Source organism: Cataglyphis hispanica, chromosome 15 (genome assembly GCF_021464435.1).
Source record: "Cataglyphis hispanica isolate Lineage 1 chromosome 15, ULB_Chis1_1.0, whole genome shotgun sequence".
Classification (NCBI taxonomy): Eukaryota; Metazoa; Arthropoda; class Insecta; order Hymenoptera; family Formicidae; genus Cataglyphis; species Cataglyphis hispanica.
In genome coordinates, this window is record NC_065968.1 from 2,194,796 (window position 1) to 2,213,476 (window position 18,681).

Sequence of the window (18,681 nt, forward strand, 5' to 3'; positions counted from 1 at the left end):
CATAACTCCACTCTCCGCTAAATGTTTCTATTAAAAATGTGAACGTTTATTAATCCGTATAGAATATTAATTATCTCTATGCTATAAAAGAATGCATTTGTCGCTGGCTTCTTGATTCGCAGTATGTAACAAAATATTTTGAACAATAATACAGCACATCAGCGGCGAGAGAAGATAGTAAAAATGGGGATGGTGCCATCAACAGCAATCGTACCACGCCGGGTAACTCTATATAATTTCTTAACCATACTCTTAATTAATATTAAATATTATCATTACATTACAAATATTACACGATCGTACGCGCTGATCCGCGCTTCTTTCGTTGTTGTAATTTTCTCTTTTCGGAACTCTTTGAAAAAAAATTAAAAAAATTGTCGCGGAAGTACCAGGTGCCAGAACGCAGGTGCATTTCGAAGTATAAATCAATGTGCATCTTAGATGCATTCGGACATATATACGAGGGAATTAACATTTCCCATTTTAACATAAGATATAGCCGTATATGCATATAAATATATATATTTCCGTATCTAACCACTACACTTATCCCTTACCGCTATCGCAATTTTATTAAATACGTTTGGCGTTTTAACCTTATCTATCTTTTTACAAGATTGCCCGTGTTCGCTTTATTTTTGTCACGACTTTTTTCAAAAAGTCGCAAGATGGTGATGAAAGATTAATAAACGCAAATCTGAAATATATTTTTATGTTGTGCATTCAAATAGTTATGATTTTTTTAACTCACTTTGTATGAAAAATAATTTCTCTCGGTTTGGCAAATCTAAAATAAGATTTCAAAATTTAAATGCAAAGATTGATTCTTTCTCCGTATTTCTATATGCGTTTGAATGCGTTTTTTAAAAAAATAATTAAATATGAATAAATAATTAACTCTACAATAACTTTTTCGTGAATTAATGCATTACTGCATTCTCGTTAATAAGCGACAATGTGTGTTAATTTTTTTCTCACATAAATAATTTTAATTGTAATAAAGAATCTAAATATTTCCTTATATCGGATGCCGAGACTTTAAAGCGAGTCAAATCACAACAGGAGAAAAAAAAAAATCGGGGCACATTTTTGTTCTATATTAAACGTCATTCGCGTCTTTAAATTTTTTTTACCTCAAGTCCACAAGCCTCGCGTCATCCAGTCAGTAAAATGAACAGGAGGTCTAGGAAATAAACTTCCTACGACAGAAATCGAAAAAAAAAAATATTAGGTTCTTTATTTTAATGCTGTCGTCGCGCACGCAATTACAATTGACAAGAAACGAGGAAACACGAAACGTGGAAACAACAATTTAATCTCGCGCAAATCAAACAAAAGTAAAAAGATTCATAAAAGACTTAAGACAATAAATCACTACAATTAATGCTAAAAATAAGTCAAACTGAATTATGCAATACTCGAATTAAAAAAAAAAAAAAAATATTTCTATGTTATCGTTGTGTCTTGTCTTTTTTATTAACAATGGCCAATAAAATTTGTTGTCTGTCCAATCGATTGATTCCTTATTGCTATACAACACATCTTAACTAAGGATAAATTAGCTTACTGTTCCTTATACTAATCAGACATTTCTGCCCGACAAGCGCTAGCTTATGTACATTCAATCTCGATCACATCCGCGATCATGTATCAACGTCAACGCGCATTCGTAAAACCATCGTTTAGATTGCTTCACTTGCATCCATAGAAATCAAATGTATAGTTAGCTAATATTATGTCAGTTACTTAATTCGAACATGCAGAAAAATGTGCGCGCAGTTTCAAAATAAAGAAAAATAGTGGATGGATCAAATATTGTACATCTTTTTATATAATTTATGTTATTTAAGATTTATTAGTGACAAATCATTGATAATTTCTCACGAAGCATTCAATAGATACACATCGCAAATATCTAAATTTAAATACTATGCTATTGGAACAATTTGAATTTCTTGTAAAAAAGCTATAGTTATTATTTCTAATATATAATGTGTATATATATATATATATATATATATATATATATATATATATCACATTATATAATTATATAATTCTTAAATTATTATATTTTCCAAATTTTTCAAATTTTATTAGATATATTATTTTATATATAATGTTTGATTATAATATAACATATATAACAAAATGAGACATTAAAAACTAAAAATTCTCAACAAAAGTATAATAGTATTCAAATTTTATTAAAAAGTCATATACATAATTAAGAATATTATTAAATTTTATTCAAGAATTAAATGATGAATATTACATGGGTAAAAGAAGAGAAATTTAATGGAAAAGTGATTTCAATTTTAATAGGAGGGATAATGCTCGCTATATTAAAACATCGCGATGTACGTCCCCGTGAGTGGCACCAATCAATGAAATATCATATTAGATCTTAGATTTAATTGCCGCAGATTTTTTCTTTTCTTTTTTTTTTTTTTGCGTTCTGTTATATTAATCGTCAAACGGAAAACAAACAGATGGAGCAAGCTTTGCTCCTTGCGGTTTTTCATCCACAAACTTTCTCCATCTATTTTTCGTTAGCACAAATCGCAAGTTCTGCAATTTTTTTTATCTCTCTCTTTTTCTCTCATCATCATACTGTTTCATCATCAAAATCGAATAAATTCAACTAATGTCGCATCTTGTTCGTCGATTATACGCGTAATTATCATGCTTGTGTCGCGAATAATCGAAATGTTCTTTTTCCATGAACCCTCTAATACAGAGTTAAATGCATTGGGAGATTTATGGAAAAAAATTAGAGTTCGATTATTAATAGTATAAATTATTCATTGTAATAAGTGTAGTTAGTTATATGCAAATGTATATACACATAACTAACAAGAAGGGATGAAAGATCTCGAACTGCAGCCTATTTTGTTGATTTTGTCTTATTCCTCCTAGCGACGATAAGGGTGATAATTGTTGGTGCTGGACGAAGATCCTGCGTAACCCCTTTGGGGGCCACCGCTGTAGTTGTCCGTTGTTCCTGGTGCAGCAGGAACGCTCGAAGACCCGTATCCTGTATAGAATCGCACAAAAGAACATAGTACTACGTACCAGGATGTGGCGAGAGGACGTAACCGGAGCAGGTGGTACAGAAGTGGCGCGTGTTACTTTACAATAACTCAAAAGACTCATCTTCAATGGAAAATCTGATGATCAAGTATGGAAAGTAGGAGAAGCTTAACTCTTTGCAATCCGAATTAATACATGGATAATTAAAAATAAATAAATAAATTGTAATAAAGTAAAGTATCTTGTCACACATTGCGTTGCGCATTGAAATCCTTCGCGGACTTATGTTAGCCACCAACATAAATTTCATATATAAATTTAAATATTAATAAAAAATTTAATGTTAAATATATATTTTTAATACTTTTATTAATTACACTTGATTTAGTAATTAAATACATTTACGGTTTCCATGTTAATTCGAGATTATTGCAAGCGGGAGATTATTGTATTGTGAATTGTGGAATTATCGCAGGTACTTAGATAAGGTACAATAATATTCTTAATGTAATATATAGAATTGCAAAGAGTTAAAATTGAAGAATAAAATTTGCAGAAAAGCAAAGTCGATTTAGAGAAGAGAATGGAGAGGGCAACCAGCACAATCGCCCTGAAAAGCTTCCGCAAATTCAAGATCTGATAGATAATGGATATTTGAGACAATTTATCATAATGTAAATTTATGTTTTGTTATTTATCATGATATTATAATTATAAAGACATTTCTAATTGAAAAATTTCGAAATCGAAAAATTTAGAAATCATTAAAACAAATTAAAAAGATCGAATATATAGTAAAAAATTGAGAAAATAAAAAGCAACTACAAAGTATGATCCATGATATAAATAAGTTAAATGAAAAACTTCAAATATATTTTTTATGTACTCTTTCAGAATTAAAATATGAGAAAAAGACTGCTTAATATCAATATGTGCAAAGTCATATTTTATAATTATATAAGTTGAACGCCTCGGATAACAAATCAATTTTCACAAGATTTTTTTCTAATACCAGAAATTACTCGTTATAAACAAAATTACGTAAAAGAGACAGTAAATAATAAAAAATGTACAAGCAAAAAAAAATTAACTTTGCTTCCTTTCATTAAAGATATATTTTTTGTATTTATAAATATTTAAATTTTATGTGTCCGTGTAATGGAATAAATTCTAATATCACTTTTCTACAATTATATATACACAATAAAAAAGAAAAATAAAGAGTAATGTAAGAGAAAGCAGAATAAGAACATAGAACAAAAAAAAAAGAGGCAGAAAAATAAAATCATCGAAGCGTATTCATCCAGGGCGAGTTAAAGTGAAATTGGAGGGAAGCAGGCTAAAAACAGAGTCGTGGATAGTATTATGTATAGGATATGTATCTCGTGAAACGATCCTGGGCTGCAAAATGGATGGATGAATTGATGGATAGATGGAATGGATAGAATTTTTGCGGGGAGTAATTTGAATTCGGGAAACAAACAGACTAATCTCACCGATCTAGAATCTCGAAAGTAGTTTTACATACATCTTCTTGCCGGATCCGAGAGATCCAAGCGTGCATCACAGCGGTTGACTTATAGGATTTTTGAACGTGTTTCGACAACGAATCGCGCGACGAGTTTGTGATTAATTTGCAAAAAAAAAAAAGGGACGCCCGAAAAACGGGTCAACTGGGTCGCACCGACCTTACATCCGTTCACAGTAGGGCGCAGGCACAAAACCGGAGCACTATTACGTCGGCGATTTATCGATCTCCTTTTAACGCTTTCCAACTCAATTTCCCCTACATTAAAGACGACATCTTCGCATCACAAAAATGTCTCGATTATATATATATATATATATATAAAGATCATTGAATCTAAAGAACGTTACTTTCTCAAATTAATTAGATGTATGACATGAGCAATCAAAATATTTTATTTAATAACTCATTTAATTGATAGCTTGTATTCATGATATTCTATCTATTTCTGACAAGAGAATAAAAAAAAATTAAATTTTATATATTAATTTAATATATCAATTAAATTTTAATTAATTTAATTATATGTATTAATATAATTTTTTAATTTTATACAATTACATATATAATAAGAAAATAATAAAAATAATTATGTAATAAGCTAAGTTTTCTATTTTTCTTTCATCAAATATCAAAAGAAATAAACGTTTTTACGATATATTAATAAATTTACTAGCTTATAGTATTTAGTATTTGCAATTGAAAAGCGTTAAATGGATATACCTTATGTTTTTATCTTTTTCAATTACTTATATTATATAATTTTTAATTATTTTTAACTATTAATTCCTTAAGACATTTATAGACATTATCACGATTAAAAATAACATATGTATATCCGTAAAAAAGCAAGACACATCCTAGGACTTACTACAAAAAGCTACTATACACTCTAAAGGTTAAGTGATAAAATTTAATGTTAGCTTAATAATGAAATCGTACAGCTAACATTAGACGGTGGCTTAGCTAATCTTACTGTATAAACCGCGCGAGCGCATTCATCCCAAGCTAATTTAATAATCCTTACTCAGTAATCTTACTGCGCGCTAATCTCGATTGCTGGACACGAGTTCAAAAAAGTCACCGTTCTATAAAATTAACAAATCGTAATATATAATCAAAACTACGGATATATGTAATACCCGCGTGTAGAGATTCCGGCCGGAAATTACACGCGTTATTTGCATCCATTCTCTCGCTCTCTATCATTCTTCCTCTCTCTCTCTCTCTCTCTCTCTCTCTCTCTCTCTCTCTCTCTCTCTCTCTTGTTCATTCGCGCACTTATGAAACTTATTTTTTTTTTTTTTTTCGTGCGTTTCTCTCGGCCGTTCGGACATCGGCGTTTTTTAGCGTCTATAGGGATGGTAATTCGTGTGCTGGGTCAAGGAGAACCGTTGGGGACCCGGGGCTGCGTCTCCATTGGGAATGAAGGTCGGACTTCCGGTTTCGATGTTTTTGAATTTGGGAATCGGGAGAACGTCTACGAAGGAAAAAGGAAGGAGAGATCGTTAAAACTCGTTTCATCTCTGGAAATGCATTTTTCTCTCTCGAGTGCCACTTCCTCTTAAGAAGCACCAAGTGAGATTCGTAAAGGGAGGGGGGATAGAAATGAGAGAAAAGGGATTAAAGGGGAGAAAGATTTGGGCGTTTTTCTCTTTGAGAACGGTCTTACTCCAAGTGGCTGAACACGGTCTCTCGAAGCTCCTAATTTAACCCTTTAACCGAGTTTTTTTTCTTTTCATAAATTACGCTATACTAAATATATTATATATTGATTATTAGTCTAAGTCTTATCTAAAATTATTATTTAAGTATATTATCACACACATGACGCGAAGGTAATTTAAATGCACCACGTGATATAATATACAAATTATTATTGTATCAAAAATAACTTAACAGGTTATAAATTTCTAGATAATACATACCATCGTATTATCGAAAAATTTATTGCGATTTTATTTAACTGAAATTATCTTCGTGCCATTTTGATATTTTTTAGGCAGTCATCTACATACGTATATCTACATCTATATATACGTATAAATTATATCTATATACTAAATATATGAAACTATATTATTCTAATGTATGAAAATTATACATATATTAAAATTACGGATGTCAGATAAATATTTTAATTACCTGCCCGGTTAATGGGTTAAGTTTTACGATATACTTAGAGATTAAGCTTCGATTTACGGTCATGTCAGCACTAAAGATTAAAATCATACACCTTTATATTACAAAGTTGAAAAACTAAAAATTCACTTAATTTACGTAACTTCAAGTTACGTAATAAAATAATCATTTTTAATCATAAATATAAGGAAGAGACTGACAAACACATGTCAATACCAAGTTAACTCAAAATTGAGACTTTTTGCAATTTAAAAAATGCAGAAAGAAATCTTCATTGAAACAGATTGTTTATAGTATAATAAAAAGAGTGAAAATTATTCTCACTATATAAAATTGCGTGTCTCAGATTCGAGAGAACTTGGCGGAATTGAAACGCGCATAAAACACTGCACCAATTTAAAACTTCTCTCCACCGTTTCCGATACGTTTTGAATGTCGGCATCAATAAAAAAAAAGAAAAAGAAAAAAAAAATAAAATAAAGTAAAATTAAAAAAAAAATCCAGTCAATCAACATTTTTTAACAGTGGACCACCTCTATAATTTTATCCTCGTTAATGATACAAATACTGTGCATACGAAAATTGTCGCGATATATATCAATACATTTTTTTTTTTTTCAATTTAAAAAGTATATGCTGAAAAATATGGTGTCAAATTTAAATTCTCATGGAGATATGTCATAGTTTTAATGAAATATCTTTCATACAATAAAAGTGACATTTTTCGATTGCGCGCACGATCACGTGTGCACAGTGGAAAATGCATGAGATAATTGTAAAACAGAAGCGGCAAAAAGAAAGTAGAAGGTCACCTCGCAAATCGGTGTCGATTGCACCAATCCGAGATAATCGACGAAATTGATTGGCGGACAGGTGCAATCAAGATTCTAAAAAAATTCGTATGATTCTCTTTTCTCCTGCGCTCTTCCATGCTTGCTGTCATTCGCACATTAATAATCTATTTCTTTAAAAAAATAATTAAAAAAGATTTATTTTTTCTAATCGCGCACTGACCCTCACTCACACATACAACGTCCCGCGATAATAAAACTCTAAATATATTCTAATATATAGATATAATGTAATCGCGCGCGCCAGCCATTGAGAACAAAAATGTTTGCTGTGCAGTGTTTTAAGTCTTTTAAGCGCATAATAGGAAAATAATAGTTATACGTAAAGTAATCACGTAAGGTACGATCTAATTTAAGTGAAGGGTTCGAAATTAATTCGATTGATAATATGGAACTTCTTTTTTTTTCATCAATATCATTTTCTATTTAATCATTCCTCATAATCTATACCAGTGTGTATTTTTACGAATAATGATCCATTCTTTTCTCTATATTATATCATAATAATCAGCATATCAACTTATCATCATTATATCATTATATATGTATATATAGATTTATATATATATATAATATTATATATTTATGTCGTGTTATATTAATATTATTAATATATCTTAAGTATCAATTAATCAATTAATCCACTAGAAACACCGTTAAGTATATTAATATATATATATATATATATATATATATATATATATATATATATATATGTATATATATATGTATATATATATATATTTATATGTGTGTGTATTCATATGAATAATAATAATAATAATAATAATAATAATAATAATAATAATAATAATAATAATAATAGCAGTAATAATAATCATAATAATCATAATAATAATAATAATAATCATATAAGTAGTAGTTGTAATAATCGTAATAGTAATAGCGATAATAATAAGTAGTATACAGTAACTATCATAATAGTACTGTTATTTTATGTGTCGTCGAGAGTGGGAGGAGGAAGTAAGAGCTTATGGTGTATGACGTACTCGTATGATGTATAATGCGTGATAAAAACTTGTATTTGTTTATACACGTATAAGATGTTGTTTATGTATGTGTGTTTTATTTGTACTTATTTACCGAAAAAAATCAAAAAACGAAGCAGTTGCTCGTGAATTGTTATATATTGTTATGAATTATTATTTACTCAAGGCTTACTTTTGAGAAATGCTAATTAATTGATTGTAGTACAAAAAATATGTGTCACGTAAAAATAAAAAGTATCATCTCTCTTGTACTTGATACAATCAATTACAGATATATTCAGATGGATAAATATATTAAACAATTCGTGAGTAATTTATTTGTTTCTCAATTTTCCTCGGCAAGTGTATGTGTCGGCATGTATTAAAGACAAAAGGAAACAACGAGAGGAAATCAACGGAACGAGTCGACATCAACCTTCTGCTTCACTGAAATCACAAAGATTACAACGACCTGACTGATATCCCTCTGTCAAAACTACAATCAAAGATTGATCGCGGTCGTAAAAAGAGACAAATGCGTATGTTTTTCTCGCACACTTTCTTTCCCTGGAGTACGTATTCCTATCTTTAATTCACGCTTTTTCACCTAGTCATTCGACTTTCAACTCTTCCGAATGGTCTCATCGATCCTTTTACCCCAAATCTAAACTATACCAGTGTGATCTACTTTCGAAGTACAAGAAACAGGTTTCATATCGACATCGACATTTCTACACATCCCTCTTGATCGTTTCGAATTTCTCATATTTGATCTATTTCAATACGATTCACTTAATAACGCGTTTATTCTGATTTTATTATATCACGTATTCTTTCCCGTCCTAGTTTAATCATCCACATTCAATACTTTAGCCGCTCAAATGTCTACAATATTTATAGATCTTATATAATTCTGAATACAATAGCGTATGGAAATTCGTAGAAATATTTAAAATTAATTAAGATTGTGTACTCTAAAAACTCCCTTCATTTGTCGTTCGTCACATCAATCCTCCGCGGTCTCTCTCATCAAGTCAAAGATAACGTCGCTTAAAATTAGACAACGACCGTTAATTACTTTTTAATTACACACTCGTAATTCTCTCTCCCGTCAATTCATCTCTCTCTTCCTCCGTTTCCTCGCTCTCGCGATGTTCTTGCCTGCACACGGAACATCCTGACACTTTCGTCGAGTTCGATTTGGCGACCGTTCCTTGTCCCTCTCTTGACGACTATCGTCATGCCCTTGACGAACCTACGAAACGTTCCATCGACAAAAAGATATGTGGCGAAGAAAAAAATAGAGACACAAAGATACGATCGCGAGAGAAATGCAATAATGATCGAGGGTCTCTTTTTGTTTGATTTGTAATCGCAATTTTCTTTTCTCTTTTATATTCAGATTTATTCGAGATTGAAAGATAATCCCTTCTGACGAAAGCAGGTTCGAGGGGGCGTCGATTTGGAAATATTGCGCCGGCACTCTTCATCACATCTTTGTTTTAATAAGCACTAACGGTTTTTAGCTATGTTTTTTTTTTTTTTTCTTTTAATGCAAATACTTTCTACATATACTATACGTAATGCAGCTTAATAAACTTTACTTTGTTTCGCGTGGTTTTTACTTAGTAAGATTTGGCAAATCTTAAACCTGATTCGACGCACGTGATCGCGTCACTTGTACCCCCGTACAATCTATGTTCCTGTATTACTAAAAAATGTATGTGAGCGTCTCTCTCAGTGTGTATATATATGTCTGTCGTTTGGTTGTTTACGTCGAATATTTACGCTTATGCTGACTCGTCATTTCGTAATCATTCATGCAATCATACAGTCCTCTTTTACTTGAGCTTTCTTTCCGCATAATTCTTTCATACCGATCTTTCTGTTGAGAAATTGGATTTATACATCCTTTTCCTGATTTTCTAAACTCTTTCTCAAAACTATACATTATCCCTTCATAACTTAAATCCCAAAAATTGACACGATAAAATTCAATTGTCATTGCTTGTAACTGTAATTCTATTATTTGCAAAAATTTGGATTAATGAAAAGATTGATCAGATTCTTTAATAAAAATACTAAAATAATAATGTGTAATGATACAATATCAATTGATAGATCTTATTAAATTATTAGATTTATTATCTTTTTAACAAATTTTCGTGTCGAAGGTTCCTTGAAAAAAAGTGTGAATTCATTCGATTCTTCCAATCCACCACCGCTCGTCGTCAGTTGCTCAATCATCGCTCTCACCAATTCGTATCATTCAATTTCGTCAACCACTCGATAACATTCTTTCATTTGACGCGCACGATTATTCGTTTCATTCGCGTTTCGTTCTGCCTGTGATTTATCATATATCCCGTTTTACTTTCTCCCGTCATCTTGCTCTCTAACAAAAGAATTAAATTACAACGACTTATATAATCAACGACTTAGATACGCTTTCCTTTTTTTTACTTAAGAATTACGGAATAATTATGATTCTCACGAGAACACAATGGTTGGCATTTGTTGTTTCATTAAAAATATTTCACTTTCCCTATTTTAATACTTGTCTACAACGGCCTTATTTCGAGAGTTACGAGTTTAATTAATTAATTAGATAATAATCGGTACCTTAAATATTGACCCTATACGCCGTACTCTCCCTCGCCCGCGCTGTTGAAAGAAGCGGGGCGATGGGCCTCTATATATATAATATTGTATTTATGATAATTAAAACGAGTCAAGTGAGTTTCAGTAATTATTTTTTTTTTCCTTTCTGCGATAAGGTACTCTGAGATATATAATCGTTAATTTATAATACATTTGTACACAACTTATCTCTTAATCAATAATTATATCGATTTACTCCTATGACATCTCGCCCAAGTTTCCACATTCATTCATCTTTCATCCCATCTGTCTTCTGCCATCCTTGATCGCGACGTCGTCGCATCTTCCGTAAAGAAGCACTCAACGACCGGTACTGTCACGATTTTAAGACACGATTTAAAAAAAAAGCCCATGCTATCAAAATAATTGTCGTATATCAAGATATGAGAAAACGAAAATAAGCGGTTAATTTTATTTCACGCGTAGCTGGAGCAATTTATTTTTATTCGTTTTAATGCTTGCAAATATTTAAAAAATCATTTATTCCAACATTACCAGCTAAATATTGAAAGTCATCAATCGCCATCAATCACAATGTGATACAATGTCGAGAACTGCACTCGAAGAAAGTAATTAATTATGTCAAATTGATCAATCAATAATTGAGGGAAAAAGAAATTTCTTCGCATTTATCTTCTTTATCTCGTAATTATCCCGCGTTATATTGTCCGAAGAAAAGAGATCTCTGTGTGTGTGTAGCACTTTCGGTGTGTATTTTCTATCCTTGTATTACTTTAACGTGATTTCGGCCTTACTCAGTTAATCTTACAATTGTTTTTTCGTAACAGCTATCCTTAGGCGGAGGTAACGAGTTTATTTTAAACAACTTTTTTTTGTCCATTTATCGAGTAAACTAGACCGTAAGACATTAGAAATAGCTCATCAACTATTAATAACAATAAACGCGAACAGTCGTTTGTGACCTTACAGCCAGCTTTCCTAATTAATTATTTCGAAGATGTGATTTAATTAATTCCCAGTCTTATTCCAGATCGTCTTATATATGTCTATTTATCTACCTAACCGAGTCCAGATTTTTACTGCACCCATCTTCGTCTCACATGATACTCACGCAGCATTCAGCTGTACAGAATTCTTACGACATAACGACACCAATTATAATTTCTCACTCCCATCGATCGATCCTAGTTCAAACACACCCACCTTATTAAATCTAAGCTACGCTGCTCTTCTCCCCGTCACACGCGCCTCATTACTCCGTAGCCTCAAAAAGCTGTCAATATAGTATTTTATTAAGCAAATAGTAAAGCCATGGCTGATGACAATTAATTAATTAATTAATTAATTACAAATAGAAATTAATAACATCAGTACAGTTTTTCCTATTTAGCTCTCTCTCTCTCTCTCTCTTATCCTTCCGTCCTCTCATTTTAAGTGGTACTAACGCGTTAATAGTTAATAGTTAATTAGTGATAATTGTAGCAGTACTCTCTTTGACACTTCTTTTATCTTTTAATAAGGTTTTGTTTTTCCGCTTTTTTTATCCTAAGCCTAAGTGTCACGGCAATATTTCCAAATCGAGTTGAAGCGCGCGAGCACGCGAAGAGAAAGAATAAAGCGCGCGATTGTTATTAATGATTTTTCTCTTATTCAGCTCGATAAAATACGCTGATTATTTGTCATATTATGCTTCGTGATGACCCTCCGGGCTAGTTCTGTTAAAAAAGCACCAGACACGGGAAAAGGGCCTCGTCGCTCTTATGTCTCTCCACAAAGGGCAGTGGTCGTTGGACGTATTTCATTCGGCGAAATAATGCGTTAAATTAAATAACTCTAGCGTATATCCTGTGTTAAAACGCGAAAATTAAGAGCTAATATTAATCTCGGCTTCACAAGCGATCGAAATCGAAATTTCTCGTCCGTTTCGACAAAGCCGAAATTCTGGAATGAGCAAAATGTAAACTTCCTACCTCGATTCAATAATTGTCACACCGTAATCGATAATAAAACCTCAAGATTGTCATGCGAATTCTTTTGATAACAATTCCAATTATTCTCCCATTTTGATGAATTTTTCACTGTTTTCAGAATGAGAAAGATTTTGGCAAACTAAATTTAGGTAAAGAAAGAGAAGCAAATGCAAAACGTGCTACACGAATGTCCGAAAATGCGTTCCAACCACCAACCGACCCTAGGCCTTGCTAGATTAATCGACATCTCCATTGTGATTATTTTTCTATGTTTACAACACACATGTATGTGTGTGTGTGTGTGTGTATGTGTGTGTTTGTGATGGATAAAAACATCAAACATTAAATATTACCCGTTAAAATACGAACAGTTATCTAGTTAGTACATGCGCATACAGATTCGTAAATATTATTTATATTCATTGTCAATGTAGTTCGACTTAATGTATCTGCCACTGTTTGTTTAATAAAATAATGTGTACGATCCCATCAATATAGGAGAAAACGAGGTAAGTCCTAATCAGTAAAGTTCTCCAAGCGATACTTGTATATAAATCTTCACATATATGCGCCGCAAAAGCGTTTACGAAGACGATATATGTATATAACCGATTTCTTGTATGTCACATTTGCGTCACGTCCGAATCACAAGTGTAAAGAACTCTCATTAAATGCAAAAGGTTCGACATAGTAGCGAGTTAGGTAAATGGTCGGCAACATTGTTTACAACTAAAAATTAAAACTAAAAATCAAATTAATTAAATTAAATACACACATGTATAAATGTAAGTCAATTTATTCATAAATAAAAATAAAATATATTGCAAAAATGTTTGAAAATATTTGTATATAACTTATTTATTTAAAAACAATGTAAACAAAATTAATACAAGCCAAAATGATGTTGATGTGCATAAACAATATAAAATTTTATTCATATAATTAAATTTTCTGAAATGTTTAGTAAAGTCTAGAAGATTTAAGAAGGAATTTAAAATAAATAATTAAAGCGTCGCAATAATCTAATAATTTAAATAAAAAAAAAATTATTTACATTGACGTTCTGCAGGTATACGTCTTTATATGAGAAATTATATTTAATATACAGATATTTGCTACGTCTTCGTCAAAAATTTTATTACAATTTTCGTCATAAAAATTCATCTACAATTTCAAAATTTCGAATTAATAATTGTTGAAAAAAATTGAATCAGAAATATGTGTGTGTGTGTACCATACTAAAGTGTATCTGTAAAATTAAATAAAACACATTTAAATAAATTTTTTATAATAAAATAAACATAAATATGTATTGTGTGTATAAACTTTATTTTAAAGAATCGTCGTTATATTATTATTATAATATACATAATTATTATTAAAATATACAGATATTTTATTAAAAATTTAAAGAGTTGCCAACCATTATATGATAGTATAGAACTTGTTCGCACACATATAATCGCGATTGGTCATTTAATTAGCCATTAATAGTAGTTCCTTAATTAAATTCCCATAACGATTTAATTACTGATTGAACGTACCATCTAACATCAACCATGACATTCTATACAAATGATTAATTATTTATTCACACAAATTTTCGTTTATCGTCTCTCTTATTAAGCTGTGAAATGCTTTATTCGATCTATCATCGCACATTTTTGACATATTATATATTGTAGAATAAAATTTACACATATCATATCTCTATCCTTGAATAAGTTCATATAGTATATATATATATATATATATATATATATATATATAATAACCAAAATCTAATTAAATATAAATCCGATAATTATATGAAACCCTCGCCGCGCAATCAGTTCTTTCGTCAATTAGTCAAGTTACGAATTATAACTAGTTTATGCTTTACATCGATCTATTGTTACGTCCTGGCACTGTAAGCAAACGTGTGTGCCAGACTTAATTATTTATCATTCAAACAGAATCGAATATTGTGTTACACGTCATACTCCCACTCGGCCCTGTGTGATACCTCTAAGAGTTACTATTAATTAATTAACTAGTACTTAAACAAGGTGTTTCTTTTCGGGTCCCAAGTGACTTAAAAACTGGCTTACTTAAGAGAACGAATTAATTGCATGTTGCTAAGACGTTCCCGCTGGTTCTCAAGGAATTTACTTTCGAGTTTTGCTTAGAATACACTCTGACAGATCGATTGGAATATATATATATATATATATATATATATATATATATATATATAAATCCCTTCTCGCGGTTTACGCGACGCGATCGCAAATGTGACGTGTCAAATAATATCGCGAGATTTCAAAATAAATGATGTTTGTAATACACAATGGCAATGGTCTCGATTGTTCCTTCCAAATATAATACGCCACAGGTCCTTCTACTATCTCGAACTTCAGTAGTCTCAGTTGCAAGAAATATCTTGAATGCGATTTATTGTGTAAAGATATAGAAAAAATGACAGATGAATCCAACTTTCCTAATAAAAGATCGATAATTCTTTTCCTATATTTGTCTATACTTCTATATACGTATATTATCCTACGCACACATTCACTAAAATTTCAATTTCAAATACATCCATCTATCTTGTATCTCCACAATTAAACAAGAATAATCGTCTACGATTAAGCAAGTTGAAAGCGTCAGTCTCGATTTATGCATGTTATATTGATCTGGATTGATCGTATAACGTCGTCGAATAGCCTAAACCTTATTTCTACAACGATTGACGAGAAATATTCTTGCAACCAACATTACTCCGACAACAGCAGCGATAACATTTCCTCTATTCTTCTTTTCAACAAACGAAAAGAAAAAGATAGTGTATGTATTTGGTATGTAGTGACTGTGTATGTATTTAGATATTATATATATATATATGTACGCACCTGTGTGTGGTATACATATATGTATATGTCGAACATACGCGTGCACAAATAGTCGTGCATATAATGTACATACCTTTAAAAAAATACTTATAGCCCCTACCGAAATACGCATATATTTTTAAAGGTATACATCTACACGAACTGACATACGAGTGCGTGTACATACACATATGTCGTAATGAATATATATATATATATAGATACATGATAGAGTATATAGCATGTAAATAGTGTTCTTATCAACATAATTTTTATGTTGATTGTTTAGCATTAATCATTATCATTAATACAAGTGCAAAGAAAAAAATTATGCTCTCAAATTCTTTTTCATCTGTTTTTTAATTCCCACTCTTTCTCTCTCTCTCTCTCGTTCGGTCTCTCGCTTTCTTTCTTTCTTTCTTTCTTTCTTTCTCTCTTTCTCTCTCTCTCTCTCTCCCTTTCTCACTCTCTTTCTCTCTCTCTCTCTCTCTTCACTTTAAGTTTCTACATCCTTCCTTCCTCTCTTTTTATCCTATCCTGTTTTTCAATTCGTAGCTTTTGGTTTTTTTTTCTTGCAAAAAAGATATTTAAACAGAGACAATGCGCTTTGGCCTGAAACGTACATCTAAGTGCTGTTCAAAGGATGTCCGACTTCAAATCACATAAAAATGTTATAATCATTCATTTTCAAACATTTTAGCACTAATTAAATACAAATTTTATTTTAAACATAAAAACTTGCAGAAACTTTAAAATATTTTAAGAAACTTTCAAAGAACAGCTTTAAGCCTTTTTAAATGTTAAATATTTTTTATACAATTCTTAGAAAGAAAGAAAAAAAGAAAAAAGAAAAAAAAACAAACAAACTAAATAACAAAAATATTTCATTTTTTAAATACCTTTTTGGTAAGTTTTTTCTGTTTTTAATATAAGTTAATTTTATATATAAAATTTTATTTAAATAATAAAATCTATTTAATAAAATAGATTATTAACTAAATAATAATTTTAATTTTAATTTAAAGTTTAATTGTATAGCTTAAAATATAAATATTAATGAAATCCAACAATGTATTTTTCGCGCGACTTTTGGTACTTTCGTCTGAAATTGCGACTAGAGATTAATATTAAAATATAATTTCATATAATAACTTAATTTTATATTAATTAAAATTTGAATATTATAGATATGCGTATAGATTTGCGTATTATAGATACATGCCAAGTTTTTTTTTTTTGGTCAAAAGGCAAAATATAATTATTATCGTATTGTCTGCAGCATAAACTGGTTGATAATAATTTCATACTGATACTGCAGCGGAATAGATTGACAGATAAAAATTGATGGAACATTTTTATCGAACATTCGTCGCAAACCTGAGCCTCCCTTGTGCAAAATATTTCTAGACTTACTGCTTATGCGATTCGCACTCATTGATTTTTAGTCATAACAATTTGATTTATTATTAATCAAATACACTTAGCTTTTTTGCATTTTACAGCAAGATTTCGTTGCAATGTCAAAGCGGAAAGTCGAACATCCTCTCTCAACACAAAGAGACATTAAATTCGGGGCACTGAGAATAAGATGGATAGAAAGCGCGCGAGCGTAAAGATATCATTTAACAAGTATATCCTTATTATTCGAGATGGGCGTTATAAGATACCCATCGGATTTTTTTCCAAAAAATCGCATATCGCATATGCAAATAGAGCCAAATGCGGCACAGTTGTGATACTACTAAACTTACTACCATAAATTTTTCTCGTTTTTTTATTTTCTATTTTATTCTATTCACGTTTATAGCTCGTAAGGGGACACACGACCTTACCAATACAATGCTAAAAGTTTACGAGTATACAGGTCATGTTATTACAGTTAATAATTTCATTTATTATCGTTACAATCATTACCAACGTTTACGTCTATTACCTTATTACTTCACACTAAAATATGATAAAAGTAGATCGATCGATTCTCTCATCGTACCATGTGCGAGATATTTATTTTAAAACATCTCAACAACTGTAGGAATTTTCCATTCCACTAAAATCAAAATAATCTTTCGGTCGCGAGCGAAATAAACGGTAGCGTTGATATTCCTTCCGCGTTCAAAAAATTAAAAATATTCAACTTTATATTATTTTTCTTTTTTAGCAGCTCTCAAATAACGATCTAGTGGTATCTGAGAATCATTAATTTCTCGATTTTATGTATTTTCGAGATTTGATGATCAAAATAATTACATGTTTCATAGAACTTTATTTAATTATTTCATCTTCTAGCTAATTTGTCCAATTCGCTAATGCACTCGTGGTCTTTATCAAAAATCACTAATCACTCTCCCGATATACTCACTTCTTCTTAGTACGGTGTTTATTACGGATTCTTTGTGTATATGTATGCGTGTAGAAAGAATAGTGTATGATAGATGTGTAAATGTGTTTTATCCCGCTAATCGACTATCCATTCTTTCCTCCTTGCTCTTTCCTCTCGTAACATTGAAATATCTTTCGCTCACTGTGCAAATCTTAACATAAATATATATTTTAGAATTTTCCTTATATGAAACTCACTTGTTTAAATCCCTACATTGTGTTTTCGCATTACTATATTTGTTTAAGACAATGATTACCTTGCTCTATCAGACTCACAGGAGAAAATCACTTTGTAAT

The 18,681-nt window shown here is 30.7% G+C and overlaps 1 protein-coding gene across 3 annotated transcripts in view; it reads right to left on the bottom strand.

Annotated features, from left to right (window-relative positions):
• Window positions 1-18: 18 nt before the first annotated feature.
• LOC126855307 (heterogeneous nuclear ribonucleoprotein 27C-like) overlaps window positions 19-18,681 on the bottom strand; it is a 35,761-nt gene continuing 17,098 nt past the window's right edge. Inside the window, exon 7 of one of the 3 annotated variants that reach the window (XM_050602837.1) lies at window positions 19-1,199. In XM_050602837.1, coding sequence (XP_050458794.1) covers window positions 1,135-1,199 — 65 coding nt within the window. In that variant the 3' untranslated portion in view covers window positions 19-1,134. Of the gene's footprint in view, window positions 1,200-2,198; window positions 3,038-18,681 lie in introns of those variants that run through there. The other 2 variants (XM_050602838.1, XM_050602836.1) reach the window with 2 other exon arrangements.